Genomic DNA, 24217 nt, shown 5'->3' with positions numbered 1-24217 from the left:
CCGTACCCCGGCTTGAACTCATTTCATCGATAGTGTATAGATAGGAGAATTATTATATTATAAGCGGCTATATGCTCTGTACAATAGTAGATAATGGTTTCACAAAAGCAACGAGAGTCATGGTCACATATCATGGAAGAATAACGTATAGTTTTCTTCATCCGGCCATGACAATCAATGTACATGAAAAGATTCACACAAGAAGCCCAACTCCGGATTGTCAGCGTGGGTAAGAATAAACACGCGTCGGCGACATTACTTCGTACATTAAAGATATGAATAGAGAGCAAATAATGGGGGAACACCGAGAAACCAGAGTATGAAGCATCAGGATGTCACGTATGTTCATTGGGTCTTCTTGGGAGACGGCATCTCAAGCTCAGTGCCGAAGACGCGGTCCCAAAAGCGACTAGTGACGCCAAAGCCATTGTCGAAGTCCGCGAAATGATGCTGGAGGTGGTACTTCTTGAGCGCCTTGTAGTAGGAAGGGAGGCTATAGATGAACATCAGCGGTTAGCAAATATTAAACGAAGAGCTTGGAGAATAGATTTACTCACTTGCGGTGGTGGAGGAAGTAGTGAGTCATGTCATAACAGACATAGCCGAAGACACCTCCACAGAAGACCGTCACAGCGGCATACCAGTTGTAGAAGAACACCGTGTGCGCTAACTTCCAAAATGGGGCGGCCAAGACGACAAATAGAGTCGGTGGCATGACCAACCGATACTTGTCCATGGGTAGGTAATGATGGATTCCATGTAGCAGGAAGTGAAGGGTAAGACCAACGCGGTTATCAGGAAGCCACCTACGAAGCATTAGCACCAGCAATTAGAGAGATGAATGGGGCAGAGCGTCATACTTATCGATGTGAAACAAGAACCTATGCATGACATACTCTATCAAGGTCCAGAGGAAAAGACCACCGACCCAATAAGCAGCGGCAGCCGGCACATTCGCCAGTCCAGAGAAACCAACGATAGTCCCATATGTGACTGGAGGAAGCCACATGATAGGAACAACATACCAAGCTGTCTTGCTCAAAGGTTCAAGGAAGTTTCCAAAGAGCGGCGCGGACTCCCCACCCTTGTAATGACGCGGGCGATGGATCTGGTCCAGGTAGAACTCCTTGGTGAACCCGCTGTTCCACAGCTGGAGAAGGAGAGGCTTGTTGAGATCCAAAAACTTATGTGTCTGATAATCCTTGGTAGGATCGGTCTCTACCGAAAGGTCCTCTTCGCAAGACAAGCCAGTTGTTGCAAACACCGCCTGCTGTTCTTTTGATTGAGGAGTGCACCCGTTTGCTGCCTTTCCGTTGGGTTCCGACGAGACAAACCCAACAAGACATTCGTCCAGAATTTCGTATGCCGAATCCGAATGGGCGTGGGATGCCGGATCGCGCAGTATCTCCGTCACATCTTTGCCAGCATATTCGAGGACCAACTCTTCACCACCGGGATGACCGGCGACAAAGTCAGTAACGTCATAGACCTTTGATCCCAGGGTCACATAGCACGAGTTGGCATCATTGTGAGACTCGACCTCGGCCGGGGTGAAAGTTGGAAGGGTTCTGCCAGGCATGGTCGTCGCAAGGCAAAAGCCTAAAGAGCCAGTACCGTGTTGCGAAATCGAGGGACGGAAGAAAGAGACGAAATTCTGGAGGTAAGGGGTGTAATGCGAGAGTCGTAGTTGGACGGTTAGCGATCAGTTGTGGTGCAAACCGCTATAAATGGCTGAGGGAGAAGTGGCGTGAGCTTCAAAATATCGAGCAGGGATCACGGGTCCGAGGCTCCGAAGGAAAAATTCGCTGAACCACTGAAACAACAGAGCACAACAATCGCAAAAGTCTGGCAAGCACTGCTACAACACAGCAAGGTCGATTCTGTGGGTTTGTGTGACTGAGAAAAAGCAACAAGTTCTTCTCTCCTCTATACAAAGAGCGACCGTGTGGCTCACCATAGAGGAGGCGCTTCCTCAGGCCGTCGGGGATACAACGGAAATCTGCGGAAGGCACTAGTCCGCTTTGGGAATTGCCCCTGAGTGGCCATCTTAGTAAGCAGTATACTGCCTTTTGTGCCTAAGGCCTATACAAGGCATCTATAAGGCAGCGACAGGAGCAGGAGGCTAGCTGAACGGCTGAAGGGGTTTAAGTGGGCAAGGTAGTACAGAGTACTACGGATACGAGGCTACAAAAGGAAGGCGCCCAGTTTTTGGGTCAAAAAAGAAACGCAGGTTTATGGTTCACACTTAATATGGAGCTCCTGCCAAATTAGCGACAGCATGCAGCAATATAACCCCCAAGTATAGCGCTAAGCAACCGCATTCCTCTCGCACTTCTAAGGCTAACCTTGCGACACTGTAGGTAAGACTGGCTACCGCTTTACCTAAGACACTACTTACTGTGGACTGTGTTGCTTATCAGATGTATGGCCCCAATGAGATATTATTACTTGGATGGTGTGGTCAACCCGCACGCATTGGTGCAGTGATGATAGCTGGGCGCAAAATGGAGCCATTGTGGTCTCCATCCAATATGGAGCGTATCTACGGAGTAAATTGCCCGATCACATGAGCCCATACAAGATAGTTGCGGATGCCGGTAGCGAGTCACTGTTGTGGTGCTGTCTTTCAGTGTCAGTGGTCTAGCAGTAGCTACTCCGCACCCACTATCTACATGATATCCGTCAAGTGATGGCCTGATCGTCAATAATCCTGCCTACTGGTTCATGCGACCAATGACAGACCAATCCGGTTTTTGGTGGTATTTGGTGGGACTCCATCCGGGATGTCTCTTTTTGCCTACTAGAGTACGGGTTTCGAGTGGGTTTTGGCTCTGGGTGTGCGAGGGAGCAAAATACTACACCGTACACTGTACCATCATATCTCGGTCTGTGGAGTTGGAACCCGGGCACTGGTCACTCGCCGTCCGAGGCAAAAGCATGGCGGCCTGAAACTGTCTCCAAGCGGATCTCCTCCCAAAGCATGCCTCTTTTACTATCGGGGGTGTCGTCAAAGCGTCGATGGCAGCTGAACACTGGGGCGGATCTGGGACGCATCACAAGACCCCCGACAGTCGGATGTATCACAGTACGTCTAGAGCTCTGAGCTTTGGGTGGCTTTTTTCGGAATATGAGAAATGAGGCTGTCATCCGAACAAGCAGTGTGGCGTGCCTGATGGTCAAAGTCTGGCCAAAACGAGCTATTATGAGCGGGTTCCGAAACCAAAAGTATAATAGCAACTAACGACGTTGAGAGTTGGGACATGAGATCGGCAAGCAAGAGACTATCTAGATAGTAGTTGACGGTTGAATAGGGAGGGTAAGCGCTGGGCAGAAAGCACTAGTAAGCGAGGATGGGGAGGACTCGAGTTACTAAACGCCCAGCCGAACCGAATTCAACGCCCGAACAGAAAAGTTCAGCAGTAAATTATGCTCCATTTCCACAATCTGGTGAAGCGCTACTGGCCACATCGCATCCCGTGTTCCTCATATTAGCTAGCTACTGCTATTTAAATCCATCTAGACTATATATACTTTCGTACTTGCCTTCGCCACACACACAGCCAGTGTAGTCACGATTTCTAAGTGGTCCCCCTCTGCCGGGAAGGGCGAAATTACGGGCTGGATAATGACCCGCCCGCTGCGTATGCGGCGTAAGTTGCGTAACATTTCCACTGTACCGGATCGCTCGTTCCGACAAGGCGGGTTCGCCCCTGTCCGTATGGGGAAAAGGAAGGATGGAGGCTGGAGCTGGAGTGGATGAAGTTGACGGGGCACTGGGCGTGCACTGGGCATGGCTGGACGAGTAGGACAAGCTCTTTCTGGTGGGTTACACTTGTGCCCAATAAGCGGACAGGATTGACTTGAACAATTGGAGAGGAAAAGAGAGAAAGAGAGAAATGGGGCAACCAAGAAAGAGAAAAAGGGAGAGGAGGGGGAGGGGGGGGGGAAGAGAGGCAAGAGAGGGGGGCCGAGATGGATGATGGACTGATGCCTTTTCGGAGGGAAAGACTTTTGATTTGAAAGTTGAAACCGGGTATGGAGTACTGTCGAGAAGTCAAGGCGATCTCCATGGATGGAAATCATTTGGAGATCATCAGAAGTGGAGGAGCTAAAAAGAAACTTGCAATTTGAATTGAACGGCTTGATTGGAAAGTGAGAATGCTCCATGGTTTATGGTGGCCATGGTTCACAGATAGATTACCTCTCACTCATGCACAACTCCCTTCTCTGTTGATGACTATTTCCCTGGTTTCTCGGTTTGGTTACTGGCCATCTCCGTACTGCGCGGTACTTTAGCATACAGTTTTCCTCCGTTCCAGCCGCAAAGTCAGTTCTCTGATCGGTAAGAGAATGTATCGGCCGGTGGGGAGTTTCTCGGTATTTCCCCGTGTCGCGCGGCTCCGTCTGTCGATGGAGTCTAGTACTAGTTGACTCGACTCGACCAAGCTTGGGATAAGGTATGTCCCATTCTCATTCATGCATTCATTCGCTCGTTCTTTCATTCATACCTCGCCCATCAATTCATGCTTTTTTCTGCCGCCTTCGTTTGTTTGCATTGGCCGAATTCAGGTAGCATTCAACTTATTTTAGGTGCATTTATTTTTCTCATTGGAATAGTAGCAGCCTATAAATTGATTAGCCAAATATATGAGTGTACGGAGTATGTTGGTGCCAGAACAAAAAAAAAAAAAAAAAAAAAAACAAATCACTGTAGAGCAAGCAGACTTCCCGTTAGGCAGATTTCTCTTTCTCTCGATTCCCCCTCTTATTGTACTTTCATTTTAAGAGAAAACGGATGGAGATCTGCTTGATCCGATTCCTCCTTCGAACCACATCCGAACGGGTCCCCCCCTCAACCCCTGTCGACTGATCATGTCGAGCTAAATGTCGGAAAAGTGGGGACGGTGTTCAATTGTCAATCATTTTGTCTCGACCGAGTCGACCAGTCAAGGGACTGGAAGTGGGTTTTACCTCCATTCTAATTAGTGTACCTCAGTAGCTCAACGGGAAGAAAGCTCCCTGAGCCAGAAAGTGAGGGAAACAAAGAAGAGAAGAAAAGACACACACACACACAGACATAGTTAACCTGTTCTTCCCCTCGTCCTCTTCCCAACCCTTTCATCTCTTCACTCACTCCACTCTCCCTCTTTCTCTTCCCTCCCTCTTCCCTCCCCCTCTCTTCTCTTCTTTCCCCTAAACCTCCGCCCCCTCACTTTTCTTGTCGCTTGTCAACCTTGTCTCTCACCACAATGGATACGTTTTCGTCGTCGGACAGTCCGTCCTTCCCCGGCAACCGCATTGTGTCCTACCTACGAACTTTGGCCAAGTCCAAGTCCGAACTACCTTACGGACTGCCTGTGTGTGTGTCTCCCTCTCACACGGTTACCAACACGGACTCGCTTCTTCATCTCGCGTCCTTGGTCGGCCCCCATATCAGCATCCTTCAGGTTCACGCAGATATCATCGATGACTGGTCCGAGGAAACAGTTCGCCAATTGACCACTTTGGCTAGAAAGCATGGCTTTTTGATCTGGGAAAGCGGTCGGATTCTCAATTCCACCGTTGACGTTGTCGGTCGGCAGAAGTCTGAATCGAGAGAAGTACGGAATGGGGTGGTCGACTTGATACGGAAGAAGTACACTAGGGGTGTGGTGAAGCCAGCATCATGGGCGGGCTTGTCGACAGCCTGGGCTTCGGGGGCCGCTGTTTACAACCAGGAAGCCGACATCTTGATTCCGACCTTGAAGGCTGCCGCTCGGGAGGCAGTGGCAGACGCTGTGCAGACCATCAGAACCGAAATCACCGCCGACAGTTTCGCAAATGAGCAATCCAACAGCGATCAAGACTCGGCACAATCCCAACATCTTACGGAGTATGTCGTTGACCAAAGTGGCCTGGGACTGCCCCCACGGAAGGCCTCGACGATCTCCCTTACCCAAACAATCACCCAGCATACCGAAGATTCTGCCGATTATCCCTTGGAATCACCTCAGTTCGAGCGCCATGGCTTCGAGTTTGGAACTTTGAGTCCATCTACGATACCTGAGGATCTTCCTCCCCCGCCTCTTCTGGCCCGTGGTCTAGTACTTTGTTTGCCATCCAAGACCGATACTTCCTTTACTCCCGACTACCGTCAGAGCTGCATAGCTGCTGCCCGTGCCAATCAAGATTTCGTGGTGGGATTCCTCTGTGGTGAACCATGGCATCTTGCCTCGCAGAGAAGCGACATCTTTGAGACAGGCCTGTCTGGTTACAACGATGAGCAGCAGCAGCTGAGCCCATACTCGTCGGATGACGACGAGGAGCTGCCACACTTTGCGCTGTTCTCTCCCATCTGCCAAGGTGGACAGCCGCTCGACGGCAGCGAGGAAGATGAAGGGATGGGAGAGGAGGACGAGACACCTCTGCCTGAGACCACGATACCACTTGAATCCCTCAACCCTCTCGCCGCAAAACTATTCTATGCTGCTGGGAAGGCATTCAAACTCCGCGAAGCAACCAGCCAGGAAAATGGAATCACGCTTAAATCCGACACCACAAAAAGTTGTCAGATCTTGCACATTCCTATCGTCTCGTTGCCGTGAAGAGGCACCGCTGGGAAATCCCTTACAGCATACGCCATATCTTTCCTTTTGATTTTGAATAACTAATCACCTATTCTGTTCGCACATATACATATTTATTTCGCTACTATGTCTTTTAAAGCAACAACATCGCACAAGGGAGGTCTGGAGTTAAGCGCTGTCAAAACCATTTCGTTCTGTCATGTTCTGTTATTACCATCTTCTGAGTACAACATTAGGGGGTTCAGAAATCATCTGTGACTACAGCCAAAGAGCATACCAAATTTTAGCATCACCAGGCTCGGGGAATACAAGAATTCCAAATACCAATGACCACTAAAACGTAAGCGTCCAATCGGGGCATATAGCAGCCCGAGCTAAATTGCAACGGCGCCATTTAGAAAGGTGTCTAGAACTCTAGATCCAATCCCTTAGGCTCTAAATTCATTGTAGCCTCATTCCCTGCAGCGGTCGGGACCGAGGCCGGCCGAGCACTCCTCAGGCATCTGGGGAGATGCTATAAGAGCCCCTTACGATGATCTTGATCCTTTTTGGGTTGAGCAGACTCTATGTGGGTACGAATGATAACATCTGGCCCGAACTCGAACTCGAGGGCCACGTATTTGCGGTCAAGATAGTACAATGGACTGAGCATTTCAATAACCTTTTTTTTTTTTATCTGGTTGACAGATTGGTTATTATCAAAGGCCCAATTCCATTGCCAGATAATCACTAGTGTAGTTGTATGTATTGGCCCATGAATGACTTGCTACTTACTAGTAGTAAGTACTAGTAGGTTGGCATGGGGCTCTATAGTCCTGACAGTATGCCGGGTACTATCCAGATAGTTTACTACTCGGATATTTATATGTCTTCCGTTTCAGTGAGTGCCGGTCATCGACGGCGATTGCAGTAAGAATAATACCACTCGCTTCTTCCAGATACAGTTAATTGCGTTATATACATTATTTTCGATTAGCACGAAAGTAGTCCACAACTGAAAAAGGAGGTGCCAAACCAAGATGAGGAGAGGAGAACGAACGGCTTTGAAGTATCCCCGCGGTGGGTCACATGACGATATGGCTCGAAGAGGCAATTCTTTCGATCCAACCACCACTTCTTTCGACCAACATCTCTTGTTTGCACACATATTGTTTCCATCATACTTTGAAGAATATGTTTGGCTTCTCGATATGAGAAGGCTGCACATAGCGTCATAATGCCAGAGTTGTTCCGGCCAGTGGCCTCCAAATGATAACTGAACCTCTGGCGGAAATCCCAATTCCTACCTCTGGCAGCAGGAGTACAGATTCCACGAAACCTTGTTTCGAAGCTACGAGGAGCTTGTTCAAGATACCCCAATGCTGTCACCAATTGTGCTGAGAGAGAGATCACCTATTATAACCTCCCCTAAGGATATCGCGAACAAATTAAACTGCACAAGATCAGCTCATCATGGACTCGGAAGGTGCCTCAGAATCTCAACAGGAGAGCTTAACTTCTGGAATAGGTAACCTGTCCATGAAGGCAGCCGCAGGCCATTCTGAAGTCACGCATCAGACAAATGGCGTGGCTCATTCGTTGCCTGACTTAGAGGAGTCGGCTGCTCCCTACAAAGTGATCCTGCAGACCGGCGACGTGATCATTGAATACTTCGATCCCGAATCTGATGTTGCGACACAATCGGAGGCGTGCCATCGTCGGTGGCGAGTCTCCAGCGATGATTTGACACAAAATAGTCCGTATTTTCGGGCCCTTCTTGACCCGCATAAATTCTCCGAGGGTCGACAACTCATGCAGCAGAAGATGATGCATCAGAAGCTTCTGACTGACGAAACGGTGAACGCTGCGTCATCCAACATCCCGAATGCAGAAGTGAGGTATCTGCCCGTTGTGATTCTCCCGAGCAAACATGTCGCATCGAGGCTTGGGTTGGATGCCATCAAACTTTTTCTGGAGATCCTGTCCTTCAACTCCTTTGAAGAGGAACAGCAGTGTTCATTTGATGCGGAACTGAAGTTTTCGCCTGTGTCTCTGATTGCAAGACTACTGGAGCTAGCGGACGCCTTCAACTCTCCGCATGTCGTCCGGGAATCTCTCAAGAGAGCCGGTTACGCTTATGGGAAAGGGAAATATCAACCCTCCAAATTTGATTCTTCTTTACTGAAGCTGAGTGAGGATCGCATCCGGCAAACCATCTTCGTAGCGCGGATACTGGACGAGCCAGTCATATACAAAGTGATGACCCATGCTCTACTGGTTCTTGGCTCGAAGACTTGGGCAAACGGTGTCGAGCCTCCGGTTACTCCTACCCACCCCTGGCGCTTTCTGCCTAACGGTATAGAAGGTATCCTCATCAAACCCGTCACGCCTTTTCCACTCCATTATCAAGCACACTAACCATACTCCAGAGGAGCTCTACTTCCGCCGACAATGTGTTCTGAACACTATTACCGACCTCCAAGCTTACTTCCTTCGGGTCTACGGCGCTTTAGAAGACCCCGAGCCCCCTAAACCTTTTGTCCCACGCCAGCCACTTGCACCAGCGATCAACCAAGCGCGTCCCTTCCAATGCCGCTACGGCTTTGGCAACTCCAGTGCCTGCGACGCCTTCCACCTAGGACAGATGACCCGATTCTTCTCTCTTCGCACGAAGACCATCTTTCTCGGCTCGACCTTAATTGATCCTGATTTCACCCTCGACTCAGACACTGACTCCACACCTGAACAACCACCGGCGCCTCCATCAGATATAACAGCCATCATAGCTTCCCTCAAACAATGTCCGGACTACCAAATAGACCCAAACCACGTCGGCTGCGGCATTCGCCGCCGCTTCCTCCCCCCACTGGATTGCATAGAACGCTTCGTAGGCGACGGACGAGGCCTCCTCGGAATCGACTTCCACTCATGGACCGGCCAGGAATGGCCCTTTACAACCTCGTCCTCATGGGCTAACCGCACTCTTCCTCGTGCAAACGTCATTGATATCCGTATCTCTAAATTGAGCGCTGTACATGGAGGAAGCGGTGCTCGACTTTCATTCACCTCTCAAGGCGAGAACGCCAGGTTACTATTCACCGCGAAAAAGAGGAACTGGGAGGCTTAGCCCAGCCTCATTCTAGGCTGAAGGTTAGCTTAGAGTCTAGCCTAGAGCTCTTGGCTTCCAACTTGCGCGGCATTCAATTTTCTACGTTCTGAGAGGGTTGGTTATGTGTTCTCGTACGGGATACAGATATGAACCTTGTGCTTGTTTTGATATGTTGATATTTACCACCCGTAATGGGAAACTTTGTGTATATAACTCAAGTGATTTGGATAGAGAACATTTACTACCCACGTGAAACGAACAAGGTGCTACTCTTTGCGACATACATCATAGTGTTTGTCAACCAGTCCGATAAAGAAACTGGAGGATATATGAACACCACGAAGGCATTCTTGTCACTTTGGGTGCACAGCATACATACGCACCCATGGTCAGAACACAGTAGAATGACTGTACTCGTGATTACTGCTATTTGTGACCGGAAAGTATCTATGAGGTATGTCATTGAGAATCAGAGTTATGCCTCACTTTGGTATCATTCCGGACCCTACTATAACTCCACATGAGATATTCTTCTTCTGGACTATGTTTACCAGGGTATGTAGCAACCGCTCTGAAATGCTAGATACGGACCAGCATGGATGACGATGTATGGCGCAATCTTATAGTGAATACATATAGAAAGTAAAAAAGAGAGAAAAAAAGAGGCTTATATTGGAGAATAAAACAAAAAAAAGAACCGTGGTCAAAAAGCATAAGACACAACTCGCAGAAACCCAAATGGGCAGTCCGAACGTCATTAGTACTCTATACACCCAAGCAACGGAGACATGAGAAACAAAAGAATCTACTCGATGACATATCCCTCGGCGACGCTCTTCACATCCTTGGAGTAGCCGGTGCTCTCGCCCTCCATCTCCAAAAGAGTGATGTCGTTTACGTCGACCTCGACGAAGGGGTTAGCCTTCGAGAAATGCACGTTCATGGGGAAGAACTCGTTCTCATCTCCGTCGCCTGTGGACTCGAACTCGAAGCTGCCAGATGCGTTGCTCTCGTCCACGGTTCCGATGTTCCAATCCAGGCTATCTCCGGATACTTCGTAGACGGCGTCGAAGCTGGACACTGCCGGTTCTGTGGCGCCGTAAGGGATAGTGACAACGACGTCGCGTAGAGTGTCGGATCCAGTCAGCTCGTACTCGATGGTAACGGTGGTCGAGTCGGAGCCCTTGTTCACCCAGACGGTGAACGTGATGGGGAGGATATCGGCGTTGTCCGATCCAGAGCTTGCGACACGCCAGCGTAGCACACCAATGGAGTTGTTAGCCGGGAACCTCTTGGACGTATCCTTCAATTGAATTGCGGAGGAGTTTGTGAAGACGGCTTTGTCGACATTAGGGTGGGTGCGGAATTGCGCACCATGCGTGGGGTTGGCGTGGAGGTCGAGCTTGAGTTTGGTGAAAGCTGGGTCGGAGATTCGGAGTTGCAGATCACCCTTCACCTCGAAGGATTTCAGTGCACCCTCACGTGTAAGAGTAGCAGAGATTGTCTCTGCGATTGTGATGTGGACAGGATCCCGGTCCGTTGACAGCGAGGCACGGGCGGAGGACACCTTTTCGGCGATCGGCGTCGAGGCTTGTGGTGTCACCAAGGGGCTGGACTCTTCAACTTCAGGACCAAGGTCGCCGCGCACTTTCTCGTATATGTCGGTGGTTTTGGACTTCTTGCCAAGTTGCATGCCCTTGCCGCGGGTGGGTAACGGCCTGGAGTGGGGGAATGTTAGAGACAGCGAGCAGAGATAAAGATGGATGCACGCACTTAGCGAAAGACTTCTTCTTCTCCGCCTCGTAGGTGTCGTAGGTATCGGGAACAGCTGGCCGGGAGGGGGGAGTATAGACGGGGTAGGAGGGCGCCCGGGGAGCCATAGAGCGGCCAGATTTGGCGGCCTCTTTCCGTTGCATCTCCAGCTGCTTGGCCTTCCTTTTGCGCTCCTCGCTGGCCTCGAGTTCTTTGTTCTATACCCAGCAATGTCAGCCATCCATTGACAGTATACCCAGGTGAGGGTATACATACTCTTTCGATAATCTCCTGAATTCTCTCCTCGTGACTCTCCATTTCCAGGAAGGTCTTGATCTGAGTAAGGGACAGATTCTCCCTGTACCCCAGAGTCACCAATTCATCGTAGGCACTAAGCAATTCGAAAGCATTGCGCAGAATCTCCCTCTCATCCAAGCTCTTACAGATGCTGGTGGTGACTTGGGCGAAAAGGTGGAGACTGTCGATGTCCTGCAAGATGTTCGACTGGCGGTTCGTGATCAGGACGATGTATAGCTCGTCCAGAGGCTGGTATACGAAGCGGACATTGTCCTGCTCCACGGTCGTATGCTGAGTACCGGAGTCGGCCAGTTTGGGGAAGGAAGCGAGCAGGGCCTCGATTCTTGAGCGAGCAATCTCACGGAATTGGCGCGAAAGTACGGCCTTGCCCCCGCGGGTGCATATGGAGGCTGCGAGGACGACCTGTTGTTTGTGCGCGATTGTTAGCAGAGCTCTGGGAATTAGTTGAATATCGGGGATCGAACCATGGCTGTAAGGATTAAGGTCAGGTGTCTAGTAAGAAGTGATAACTTTTCGTCCAGATGACAGCAATCTCCCGACGGACGAATGTCTGGTAGGCGTGTCTTGACGTCGAAGCCACGGGGAGTCGCTTGCTGTTCTCTTCGTCCCCGTTGGCCCGTGCGCCGCGCTACCCCCTCGCTTACCGCAGCACAAGAAGCTTCACTTTGCCTCGACCTCTCCATTTACACCTTACAAGTCAACCTTTTCCCTTTCACCTTTCCCCACAACTTATTCAGGGACCAAACTGTCGTCACCGGAGACGCAGTTGCACTTTTCACCGTTCCCGGGTGAATCCATTTCATAGTGGTAAAGGCAGTTCACAAAATCTGTTGTTGGGTTGCTTTCAGGCACACCCCGAGATCGCCACGCCGAAACTTTCGACGCGTCTCTGTCCTTCTGTTGTAACACCGATCGCATATCGATGACATGATAATCGCTTCTTCGCTTGCACCTACCAACATGGAGATCTCTGTGGCCGACGACAAGATGGAGATGGCTTCCCCCTATCAAGGGCATGTGGATGACTTCGATATTGATATCGATATCATGGAAGACCAGGCCTCCGTTACCGACAAAGATATGATGGTAGCGGACGAATATTTCGAATACGATCACGAAGGTGCTCCCGATGAGGATATGGTCGATGATGTTGCCGAGCCGACTATGGTTGATGCCGATGAACCTTATACCGGAGCCGACTACACCGTGGAAATGCAGGACGAGAATGAACGTATTTATGAAGCGGAAATGCTAGAAGACGACTACGAAGAAGACAACGATACCCCTATTGCTGAGGAAATGCCGACATCATCCGAAGCTCAGAACCAAGCGGTAGAAGGAGCGCAAGTGCCAGAACAGAGTGCTGTGATGCCCGTTGATAAGAACAACGCTGAGCAGGAACCCCAAGAGGAGCCCCGGACGGAACAACAAAGTCATGCAGATGCACATAATGACCACCCGCAAGATGTTGAACAACCTATCGACCAGCCAGAAGAGCATGTCCCACAGCAGCCCGAAATAGACACAGCCGAGTCGACCGAAATCAAAAAGCCCCTCGATGGTACCAACACGGTGGAGCCACAGTCTCATCATGTCGCGGAACAAGACGATCGGGAAGAGACCGCTAATAACGCCGACCAGCCTCGGGTCCTTGAGAGCGGTCCCAGCGACGTTGAACCTCCAGCTGATGCGTACAAGGATCCAGCTGAAAAGCTAGAGGGTACAGTAGAAGAAGAGCATGAGGGACAAGGCCAAGAAGGAGAAGGAGAGGAGGGGAAAGTAGAGGCAGAGGCACAGGGGGGTGAAGAAGGACATAATGAAGAGGAAACTAAGGTCACAGAAACTCAGGACCGCTCTGCAGAGGCGCAAGACGTCGATCACCTAGTCGAGCGAGAAGCTCCGGCGACGGAACGCACGCCTCTGTATCCGGTCAAAGTCTATTACCAAGACAACGAAATCTCACTGTTCCCTCCTCGGGAAGGCGACTCATCGGAGACGTTCTTTCTTGAGGATGAGAGCTTGGCTTTTGGGTCTTTCGGCAAACTGCTCGGTTCGTGCCGCGAGGTATTACGTGAACATATCGGAGATAGTGAGGTTCTTGTTGTAGATGTCGAGGCTCTGAATATTCAACTAACCGAGGTTTGTCACTCGTGAATCCCTTCTATTAGGCAAATACTAACCACGACTATAGGACTCACTTCACATTGACAAGGTCACACTACATCAGATTGTAGATTTGTACCTCCGTCTTTGCCACAATGACGGGGTGGAAGAGCCGGAAGCGCTCTATCTTAGCTTGAGCACAAGGCCCACAGTTGCTGCAGAGCTATCCTCTCTCTCTATAGCTGCAAACGAAGGGAAAGGTCTGTCGGAAGTTTACTGGGATGGTTACGGCGAAGCAGAGGCAGCCTCCGCGGAAGTTTACGAGGAGAACCAAGAAGTTGATATTCCGGACGATCTTCAGCAGGAATCCTCTGAAGCAGAGGATGCCCACAGTGATTCCGAAGACAACTACGAGCCTGATGTCGATTCGACGCTTCAGACAGGCGCTGCTGAACAACAGCAAGAAGGGCATGGCGACCAAGCCCATGAGGACCATGATCAAGCAGCTTCAGATAACGATGATGCAGTTGGCCCCGCTTCAAGTGACGTTCGGGAAGGCGATGATGACCAGGACAGCAACCGCCATGAGGCTCATCAGGCCGAACCCGAGTCTGGGGAGTCTGTTGATCAATACGAGCTGAACGAGTCGTATGAATCAGAAGAGCAGTCAGAGTCCACTGCTACGGTGACTCAACAGCCCCTGCCTGACTCAGCAGACGGTCTGGCCGATCATGATCATGATCATGATCATGACGAGCATGAGACTGAGCATTATGGCACGGGAGTTGCTGATGAAGAAGCCTACCCGGAAGAGGAAACTAATGTAGATGCTACTGAACACTACGACTATCAAGAAGATGCGGACGCAGCCGAAGCTGCCGATATTCCCGGAGAAGCAGATGTGGAATTCGATGGCGATGCGACGGCACCGGATGTGCAAGAACCAGACGATTTCCAGGAGATTCACGACAGCGATCAAGTCCAGGATGGCACAGTCGACGCTGACTTCCATGGCCTTGAGAACGATGACGGAGATGTCCAGCGTAGCGGTCCAGGCGAAGAGGCACCGAATCAGACTGAAACGGTTCCGGATAGTGTCTCCCAGAAAACCCCAGAGATCACCAACAATTCTGCCGAGGATTTGAAGGATGACTCACTAGGTACTGCGGAAGATCTGCTAAAGAGCCCCAGAAAGGAAGACAATCAACATGCCGCCGAGGACACTAATGCGGATGAGCTCGAAGAGCCGGGAGAAATCCACGACGAATCCGAAGAAGCACCCGCCACACACGATGACGCCGAAGAGTTGACATTCGACGATGAAGACTACTTGGATCTGGGAGTCCAGGATGAACTGGCTGCCGGCGATGAGGCCGATCTTGCCAAGTCACTAAGTCGCGGTCCAACGAAACGTCATCGCGAAGCAGAGGATGAGTTTGAGTTCACTGAAACCCCTTCTCCGGATGCAAAACGTTCTCGGTCGTCCTAAATTTCTCTTTCCTACCCACACCATCTATTTACCTTGCCCTTTTGCACACAAACAACTCCTCCTTCCCTGGGATTCGAGCTTTGCTTAGGCTCTATCTAACGATTCCAGCATATTGGGACCGGGCTGGTCTGATATGACGTTCACGATCATTGGGCAGCCCTGATATGTGACGAGTCACTAATGATGTTTCCGAAAGATGGCATCGGTCAACGAAGTGCGGAGACTCTGCAGCCATGCAATCCAGATAAGGTACGTGATACTTCGATAACTCCTCCCCCTCATGTTTCCTCCCACCGGACTGGTTTCGCCGGGGCGATGATTCAGCATCGCCTTGGGCACTCCACATACGGGGTGTAAAACTTAGGTTTGTACTTGATACCTCCCACGATTCCAAGTATTATTCTTGCCCTTGTGTTTTTTTTATTCCTCTTTGGTCAGTGATACCACCTATGATGAAGGTCTTTTGTGGCGTCTGGGAGTGGATACGCATCTCTACTGTACTCGATGCAAGGCGTTGTTGTTGTCATGTTGAATCCAGGTAGCTTCCGCGCTGGCGGGATAGCCATAGTTGAATTTCTCTGCGTCTAATCTCCTTGGGAGTTACAAAATGACAGATTTCTATTTTACTTTGATCTGAGTTGCAAACTTCATCAGAATGTAATAGATACACAGAAGCTTCCTTAATGAAGAGAAAAAATGTCCCAAAGCCGAGACATAGCCTGCTAGATAAGGAAGGAAGACGCTGGAACGTGCTCTGGGTTGATGACCGTGCTACTGGGTAGACGATCAACCATATCTAGTAAAGCAGAGCACTGCTGCAGGTGAGATTGGACAGGTCTAATATTCCGATAAGCTGCGAAGAATATAAGCTACTTCTACTGAGGTACTAGTAATAGGTGGATTGGTGTGATGAGTTCAATCACAGGCCATGCCAAGACGGTAGACACACGATGCTCAGACAGTCGGTAAACACCGCAGGGATTGAAGCTAATCCCAGGCAGGAGATGAAATTGAACCCCGGAACCAGAATTGAGGCGAGGGTTCCTATTCTTAGTCCGGCCACCTTACGTTTCAAAACGCCGATCGGATACTGAAACCAGGCTCCTCAAGGGGGGCCGGGCTGTGGCTGGCACGCCTTGATTGGGTCATTGGAATGGCCACCGTTGCCCTTCTTTTCAGGCTTCATTACACTGTACCAGAACTTGACCTTTTAAAAGGCATAACTACTAGTTAGTAGTAACTAAACGACTGGTGGTTATCTAATGCTCCAGTTATACGTACGGTATGTGTAATGCACCCGCTTTTCCATGTGAAGAAAAGAGCTCTAGTCTAGGAGAGTAGTAGTGGTGATAATATTGAGGAGAACAGAGACTCAATTACTCAATTGCATCAGCATATGGTATCAGCAGCTCTCAGGGATTAACTAAACTACTACTACCCTAGTTGTTGAGACAGGAGTTCTCCAAGTGGTGCTTACCTATATTTAGAGGGAATCTAGTAAGTTAGCAGCAGTAGTAGTAAGTAGTAATAGTAGGGATCATTCCTGGCTTGTACAGAAAATAAAGTACTGCCTGGGTATGGTAAGTTTTAATTAAACGCTGGTAACGCTGGAAACATTGCTTGGTTGCTTCAGCCGAGGACAACTTGGCTGGTGGGTGTCGGTCACGCTGTTCGCCAAAAAGGAAGATTAACTGGTGTGTCTGTCCTCTTTGGAACAACGGCGACCGCCTCTTTGTCTTCTTTTCCCTTTTGTCTACTCTCAGCTTATGCTTTTCCGCATAACTCCTGCTGTTCAAGTTCACCCAGAATCTCGCCCTTCTATCAGCCAAATCTCGCCCCCAGCCCGTAATATCTTGGGGGTTTGCCTCCCTCACTCGCTTCAACCACTTACGCGCGTCCAGATCCGGGCCGGTTCCGTCTGAAGGGGAAAAACCCCACCGCACGAGCGCAGGCAGCCAGCCTCTAGGATCAGACAAGGTCAACTAACAAGCTCTCCTTCGATCGCAGGAGTTCTCGACCCCCCCAAACTTAACTGCCGCATCAAGGCTGCAGCATCTGTCCCTGTCCGGCTTACTCGCTCCTTTCTGCCACCCAAACAATTTTTTTTTTCTTACTCTTGCCATTTGTTGTTGTTGTCGTTGTCATTGCTCCTCCAGTCCTTACCTAGGCGCTGTCGCTATTGTCTTTGGACTGCCGGTCATTGTTGGCGCGCGCTGCCGAATGCTTGGCTCCAGGTAGTCAAGTCAACTCAAGTCATCAACCACGCCAACCCGTCCACTTTAGCCTTCCCATCGCGCTTCCCTTCAGCTCCGGCACGGACTACACCTGTCCCAACACTCGTTAACATTGAAGTCGCTCAATTGCAAGGAGCATTCCGCTCCAAGAGTTTCTCACGATGATTTCCGAAAAGTATGATGCGATTTGTCTCCAATCTCTTGGCCCGTGGGGACCATCGTCGGATTCGCAATGTACTGACCGTGGCGTAGGTATATCGGCCTCATTCTGGCCATTACATCCACAATGGCGATCGGTATGAGTCTTTCATAATAGATTCACTCTGTGCAAGAGCTGACAAGTACTAGGTACAAGTTTCGTCATTACGAAAAAGGTTCGTTCGTGTCCAATCGCCGCCGATGACCTGCCGCGCGGAATCGCCTCTCGTCAATTTTATCGATCCTTGTCTCGAATAAACGACTGATATTTATCATATAGGGCTTGATGCAAGCATCCGAGAGGCATGGCTTTGAAGGAGAAGGTTTCTCATATCTCAAGAGTCCCATATGGTGGGGAGGAGTGGTTACATGTACGACAGGCCCTGTTCTTTCGATTGTCGCTCGAACGAGCGGAGCTGACTGGTGGTGATGTAGTGGCCGTTGGAGAAGTCGCCAATTTCGCAGCCTACGCCTTCGCCCCCGCTATCCTTGTCACGCCCTTGGGTGCGCTAAGTGTCCTGATCGGGTGAGCCTCCCCTTCACAGACTGAAGTTACTATACAATGGGCTAACAGGCCATAGTGCTGTTCTCGGATCATATTTCCTCAAGGAAAGACTGGGTACACTTGGGAAACTAGGATGTGCGATGTGCCTCCTTGGCTCCGTCGTCATCGTCCTTCATGCGCCCCCAGACAAGCCGGTGGAGAGAATTGATGAGATCCTGGGCTACGCGCTGCAACCAGGTATGGACCGACAAATCAATCTCATGTTCCGGTTGTTAGCTGACACATCTCGTTTATAGGATTCTTGATTTACTGTCTCGCTGTTGCCATCTTCTCTACCGTCATGATTTACCGCGTCGCTCCCGTCTACGGCAGAAAGAACCCTCTGATTTACATCTCTATCTGCTCCACAGTCGGCTCCGTCTCAGTCATGTCAATCAAGGCATTCGGTATTGCGGTGAAGCTCACGTTGGGAGGCAACAATCAGTTCACGCAGGCTTCGACCTACGTTTTCATGATCGTCACGGGTTTCTGCATTTTGACGCAGATGAACTACATCAACAAGGCGCTGAACCAATTTTCTACTTCAATGTAGGTGCATGTCGAGCTTGCAAGCCGTGTGCGTTTGCTAACGATGTCTGACAGCGTCAACCCCCTCTACTATGTCACCTTTACGACTGCGACCCTGTGCGCCTCATTTATCCTTTTCAAGGGATTCAACACCACCGATGCTGTCAACACCATCTCCTTGCTCTGTGGATTTTTGATCATCTTCTCCGGTGTATATCTTCTGAATCTTTCCCGACACGACCCAGATGGACGACAGATGCTCAACGCGAAACTTGACGATGAAGGAATCCCAACGGACGGAATCGCCGGATTCCAGACTCGGAGGTCCATGCAATCCCGCCGCAGCAACGAGCCTCATCGCCGGAGCTCTTCGGGGGCTTACATGAACGGGCACGGAGACCGTGAAGGGCTTATGCGTGCCTATGATGTCGAGAACCAGGCATTCGGGCTGTCCGACCTGGCCGGGGACAGCGACGGAGAGCCAGGTCCTACCTACAAGCGAAGCGAAGAAGTAGATCATTCTTCTCATCAGCCCAACAAGCAATCCGCACTATAGAATGATGCGACGCCTGACTGGTTTTTCATTTGCCTGCCGGCTACATTTACGACCCAGAATATTGCTGTGACGTTTTCCTTTTATATGCTGTGCTTCTCAACTTGCTTTTCTCCTTTCTCCACCCACTTTGTTCCTCCTCTCACCCCCCTCGATGACCTCTATCTATCACCCCGTGGTTTGTGTTGATGGCTGCTTATTGGATGCATTGTACTTTTACTTCCCTCTCCAAGCGCGAGGAAATACCAGGACGAGGAACAAGAGATGCCCATGAATGATTTGGATGTGCATTGGGATTGTTTGTTTGAGTTTGTTTTCTTTTTCCCTTTTACTATTGCTGGTTATCCTCTCTTCTGGCATAGATCGCGGGCGAATCGACTGCGATAGATCCGAACTGTATATAGGCCCTAGGATAAACTTGGCAAGATAGATCTTTGTGTATTGACGCGCGTGGACTTGGCTGTGAGGCCGTTACTCCAGTGGATTCTTTTGACTTGACTAGGTACACAGTAGATGTCTACTTATCTTCTACAAATAAAAACTAATTGACCACTTAGTGGCTGGGGCGCAGGTGACGTAAAGGGACGATGGAAAACCCCTCGCGATCGGGCAGGTTCTTGGTTTGTGGTTGGGTTTGGCCGCCCAGTGGGGTTGGCGGTTGAAGATCGATGATGTCGGCTTCTCTCTGCCTTGTTGTCCTGACAGGCGTTGGGATTAGTCTTGGACTAGTGCATCTACCGACCTTCGTTTGCCGGATGGCCTGTTCTACAAATTCCCCACTGCGGACGCCATAATTTTGAAGATATATGTCGAGTTATGGTGTGGATGGACAGGCTAGAAGAGATGTTCGGCTCTGCAGCAGCTTAGGCACCGCATCGTCCACTGCTGCTTCGCTTGCCTCGGAGCTCTTTGCGCTTCCCCACTGACCGCGACCGTCGCAACCCCGCGAAAGCTCAAGCGACATGCCGGGCTTGCTGCGAAAGCTAGTCATCGTCGCCGCTGTCGATGGCTTGATTCTTCAATCTTCCGGCAATGGATTGAGACATACTGGGAATAATGAGCCTAGTTCTCTCCGCATCGACTACAAGACCAACAAGGTCTCCTCGCTCCCCGCGCCGGCCTCGGACCTGGACGAGGACAGAGACTCCGGCTTAGAGGCTTATGGCCTGGTTGGTAAGCAGCCCATTTCTTGTTTGAATATTAGTGTAGCTGTTCTCTGCGCCGGATATTCCATCTTGCGTTGGCGGTTTATATCCCGATCAGTTACAGAGATCCCCATAGCTAACGTCCAACGCGCTGTTCAAAGGGCTGCTATCCGTTGCGTCATATTCTTTCCTCATCTCTATCACTCAGCGGCAACAAGTGGCTCAGATACAGGGCAAGCCCATTTATGCTGTGACTAATGTTGCGGTAATCCCGACCTCGTCGCAAGCAGATGCGATTCGCGCGATCTCTCAGGCAAAGGAGAGCCTGTCTCACGGAGAAGGTGGGCCGGGCGAGACTGCCTCCGATGATAGTAGCACGATATCGGACACCGAGACTGAAGGCGGCGACACTGAAGTTGGCACGGTGCCAGCTTCCCCTGAGCAGGAAGTCACCCATTCCCGGGCTCGCAGTGTCGGCAGCATCGCTGAAGATGTGATTGGGAAGAGAGTACGATTCGGACGTTTTGCTGCAAATTGGCTCTCAAGGAAAACTCTTGGTTTGCCCGGCCTTGGTACTGTAGGTCATAATCCTGCAGAGCCGCTCGTGGAAGATGACAATGGGGAGCCGGAGACCATATCCTCTGAGGTGAATGATGAACGTTCAAGCCCCGTTCCAGAGAGTCATGATGCAACGCCTAAAACACTTGGAGAGCCGTTTCCCTCCGATCCAACCGTGGAGTTGCTTCCGAAGTTGCTACGTTATACCAAGATGATCTTTTCTTCCCAGAATTTCTTCTTTGCATATGATTACGATCTCACCAGACAGTTCGGGACGCAGGAAGAGTCGTCTCTCAAAACTCATCTGCCGTCGCACAAGATCGTTGATGAACTGGTATTAGCCTTTCCTTTGTGACGGACAGTATGCACGTGCTAATTCATCGTCTTCAGTACTTTTGGAACCGGCATCTGATGTCTCCCTTCATCGCAGCTGATGCCCACAACTATGTCCTTCCGTTGATGCAAGGTTTTGTTGGCCAGCGAGAGTTCACCGTTGAGGCTGCCGAAACTACGGCTGAGAATCAGTCCTCAGACACGGAAAAGCCGGACGAGGAGCTCAAGGAAGGACGCATACTGGGTGACAAACAAGAGGCAGAAGCTGTTCAAACCAGCGAGAAGAAGCGTGATTATCTACTCACCCTGATCTCGCGACGATCTGTTAAGCGCCCAGGTCTACGATACCTACGTCGCGGTGTTGATGACTTTGGGAATACTGCCAACTTTGTGGAGACAGAACAGATTCTCTCCGTCCCGGATTGGGATCCGTCCCATAATGCTTACTCGTACCTTCAGATACGTGGATCAATCCCACTGTACTTTTCGCAGTCGCCATACGCTTTCAAGCCCGTCCCTGTACTGCACCACTCTACCGAAACGAACCAACTCGCCTTCGACCGACACTTCAGGAATCTGAGTCGGAGATACGGGAAGATCCAGGGAGTCTCCCTTATCGACAAGCAAGCCGGAGAGTTAAAGCTCGGAGAGCAATATGAGAAGTTCGCAAAGGCTTTGAATGAGTCAGGTGGTATAGATGGTGTGCCGCTTGCACTGGAGTGGTTTGACTTCCACCACGAGTGTCGCGGTATGAAATTCGAGAATGTGAGCCGCCTGGTGAAGCAACTGGAGGATAGTTTGAGCGAATTTGGTGATACTGTTATCCGCAACGACACTGTCCTCCAGTCGCAAAAGGGTATTGTGCGCACGAATTGCATGGACTGTCTAGACCGCACTGGGGTCGCGCAATGCGCCTTTGGCCAATGGGCTCTAGAGCGTGAATTGAAGCGTGAGGGCATCAACATCGATCTTGGCCGTGATTCTTCTACTCGGTGGTTTAATACTCTCTGGGCAGATAACGGGGATGCTATTTCAAAGCAATACTCCTCGACAGCTGCCCTGAAGGGCGACTACACAAGGACCCGGAAGCGGAATTATCGGGGAGCACTGAATGACTTTGGCCTGACACTCTCCCGTTATTACAACAACATTGTCAACGACTACTTCTCGCAGGCGTGCATTGACTATCTGTTGGGTAATGTTTCTACCCAGGCCTTCCAGGAATTTGCGGTAGAGATGCAGACTACGGACCCAGGAATCTCAGTTCAGAAGCTCCGGCAGAATGCGATCGACACCAGTTGCAAGATTGTTATTAGCGACCAGTCCGAAGAGTTCCTGGGCGGGTGGACAATGTTAACCCCCCGGCAGCCGAATACCTTGAGGACCATGCCATTCGAGGAGGCGGTGCTTCTACTCACAGACGCAGCTATCTACAGCTGTCGCTTTGACTGGAATGTCGACAAGGTGCTATCGTATGAACGCATCGACCTGCATTCCGTGACCCGGATCAACTATGGCACCTACATCACGTCGGTCTTGACCGAGGCCCAGGCCGACGAGCAGAACAATGTTGGGTTAGTGATTGAGTATCTTGCTGACGACGAGAACGCGCTGCGGGTCAACACCCGCTCCCTCCAGAGTCAGGTTACCTCGCAAACCCTCGACAGCAACGCGCGCCCCAGCACCGAGTGGAACATGTATGCGTGGTTCAAGGGGACCCCCCGCTCGACCACCCGACTCATCGCGTTTAAGGCACTCCCGCAGAACTCGACGGGGGCGACAGTGAGACAGCCGGATTGGGTGCGCAGTATCTGCGAGGAGATCGAGCGGGCCATGAGAGCAGGCAAGACACGACATGATGATGATGATGATGACGGAACGCAGACTTCCATTATCGAGTCGTCAGACATTATATCGGTCGAAGAGGCAAAGAAGCGGACAGGATATCTGGAGCATTTGGTCTACGACATCAAGAAATTGGTGTGGGCGTAGACCGGGGGGTGGTAGAGGTTTCGGTCATATATTTTGATAAATCAAGTGACTTTCTGCACAAGAGCATAGTAATAATGATGTTCATATTTTTCAGAAGGTAACCATCTATGGGTAATAAATGCATTCATTGTTGGAATACATACATAAGTACCAACAACTACCACCTACTTCATACTAGTCAACTTTCAGGGTTAAATAGATCACCGCTCCACTCTATGCACGCGATCAGGGCGGATGGAACTGTTTTCTGAGATACGTACGTAAGTAAGCTAGCTCTGAAGGGATCCCTCGTGGGAGGTGTGCACGATGGGATCGGAGTTCTCTCTCTGACAGGTCATTTCTGGCATCATGAGCCGATCGGGTCTCATGATGCGTACTGCTGGAAGACTGGGGTGTGGGTGCGAGTGTGGGTGGGGGGGAATATGATAAGTTACCGATTTGGACACTAGCATCCATGCATGGAAAGTATTAGGGAGGTATGTATCCTTGGTTTAAGGGAGATAGATACACCTTGGGGGGAATAGATGCATGGTTGGTTTAGCATGGAAATAGATACTATCTGTCGGATGTTATAGTAGGGAATCTTCAGGACTGTATCGAATATGAATACTATTGTATTTTCTTCTGTTTACTGGGGATATGTCTGCTGCCCCTCGCTAGGCTGTGTCCGAAGGTAAAGGTATGTATTAGAAGGTAACTGGGGGAAACAAAGTGTATCCGTCATAGTCGCTGATTACCATACCGGGCAGTTGGTTGCCTTCCTCTGCCTGGCGGTGGCATGTTTATTACCGTTTCGCTGGTTACCGCGGCCACCAG

General features: G+C 50.3%; 7 protein-coding genes across 7 annotated transcripts; 5 read left to right on the top strand and 2 right to left on the bottom strand.

Moving 5' to 3' along the window:
• Nucleotides 1-345: 345 nt before the first annotated feature.
• AtWU_03973 (fatty acid alpha-hydroxylase) lies at nt 346-1579 on the bottom strand (the record flags this gene model as incomplete). The annotated part of the gene is made up of 3 exons (XM_035499084.1): nt 346-493; nt 558-806; nt 861-1579. 3 exons carry the CDS (start codon nt 1577-1579, stop codon nt 346-348), a joined length of 1116 nt encoding a protein of 371 aa, XP_035354977.1.
• Nucleotides 1580-5249: 3670 nt separating this feature from the next.
• Nucleotides 5250-6584, top strand: AtWU_03972 (uncharacterized protein; the record flags this gene model as incomplete). Its single annotated transcript, XM_035499083.1, has 1 exon — nt 5250-6584. The coding sequence occupies one exon, from the start codon at nt 5250-5252 to the stop codon at nt 6582-6584; it is 1335 nt and encodes a 444-aa protein (XP_035354976.1).
• A 1434-nt stretch (nt 6585-8018) lies between these two features.
• Nucleotides 8019-9672, top strand: AtWU_03971 (uncharacterized protein; the record flags this gene model as incomplete). Its single annotated transcript, XM_035499082.1, has 2 exons — nt 8019-8910; nt 8975-9672. The coding sequence occupies 2 exons, from the start codon at nt 8019-8021 to the stop codon at nt 9670-9672; spliced, it is 1590 nt and encodes a 529-aa protein (XP_035354975.1).
• Nucleotides 9673-10459: 787 nt separating this feature from the next.
• Nucleotides 10460-12191, bottom strand: AtWU_03970 (coatomer subunit delta; the record flags this gene model as incomplete). The annotated part of the gene is made up of 4 exons (XM_035499081.1): nt 10460-11372; nt 11428-11624; nt 11683-12126; nt 12189-12191. The coding sequence occupies 4 exons, from the start codon at nt 12189-12191 to the stop codon at nt 10460-10462; spliced, it is 1557 nt and encodes a 518-aa protein (XP_035354974.1).
• A 493-nt stretch (nt 12192-12684) lies between these two features.
• AtWU_03969 (uncharacterized protein) lies at nt 12685-15316 on the top strand (the record flags this gene model as incomplete). Its single annotated transcript, XM_035499080.1, has 2 exons — nt 12685-13863; nt 13916-15316. The coding sequence occupies 2 exons, from the start codon at nt 12685-12687 to the stop codon at nt 15314-15316; spliced, it is 2580 nt and encodes an 859-aa protein (XP_035354973.1).
• Nucleotides 15317-17711: 2395 nt separating this feature from the next.
• On the top strand, nt 17712-19376 carry AtWU_03968 (DUF803 domain membrane protein; the record flags this gene model as incomplete). Its single annotated transcript, XM_035499079.1, has 8 exons — nt 17712-17725; nt 17803-17846; nt 17899-17924; nt 18029-18119; nt 18184-18274; nt 18330-18490; nt 18550-18841; nt 18896-19376. The coding sequence occupies 8 exons, from the start codon at nt 17712-17714 to the stop codon at nt 19374-19376; spliced, it is 1200 nt and encodes a 399-aa protein (XP_035354972.1).
• Nucleotides 19377-20335: 959 nt separating this feature from the next.
• Nucleotides 20336-23401, top strand: AtWU_03967 (SacI domain protein; the record flags this gene model as incomplete). The annotated part of the gene is made up of 3 exons (XM_035499078.1): nt 20336-20546; nt 20680-21410; nt 21467-23401. The coding sequence occupies 3 exons, from the start codon at nt 20336-20338 to the stop codon at nt 23399-23401; spliced, it is 2877 nt and encodes a 958-aa protein (XP_035354971.1).
• Between the last annotated feature and the right edge of the window lie 816 nt (nt 23402-24217).

Source organism: Aspergillus tubingensis, assembly GCF_013340325.1.
Source record: "Aspergillus tubingensis WU-2223L DNA, scaffold_6, whole genome shotgun sequence".
In the NCBI taxonomy this organism is placed as follows: Eukaryota; Fungi; Ascomycota; class Eurotiomycetes; order Eurotiales; family Aspergillaceae; genus Aspergillus; species Aspergillus tubingensis.
Note: the sequence above shows the minus strand (reverse complement) of the source record. Positions and strands in the feature narration are given on the sequence as shown.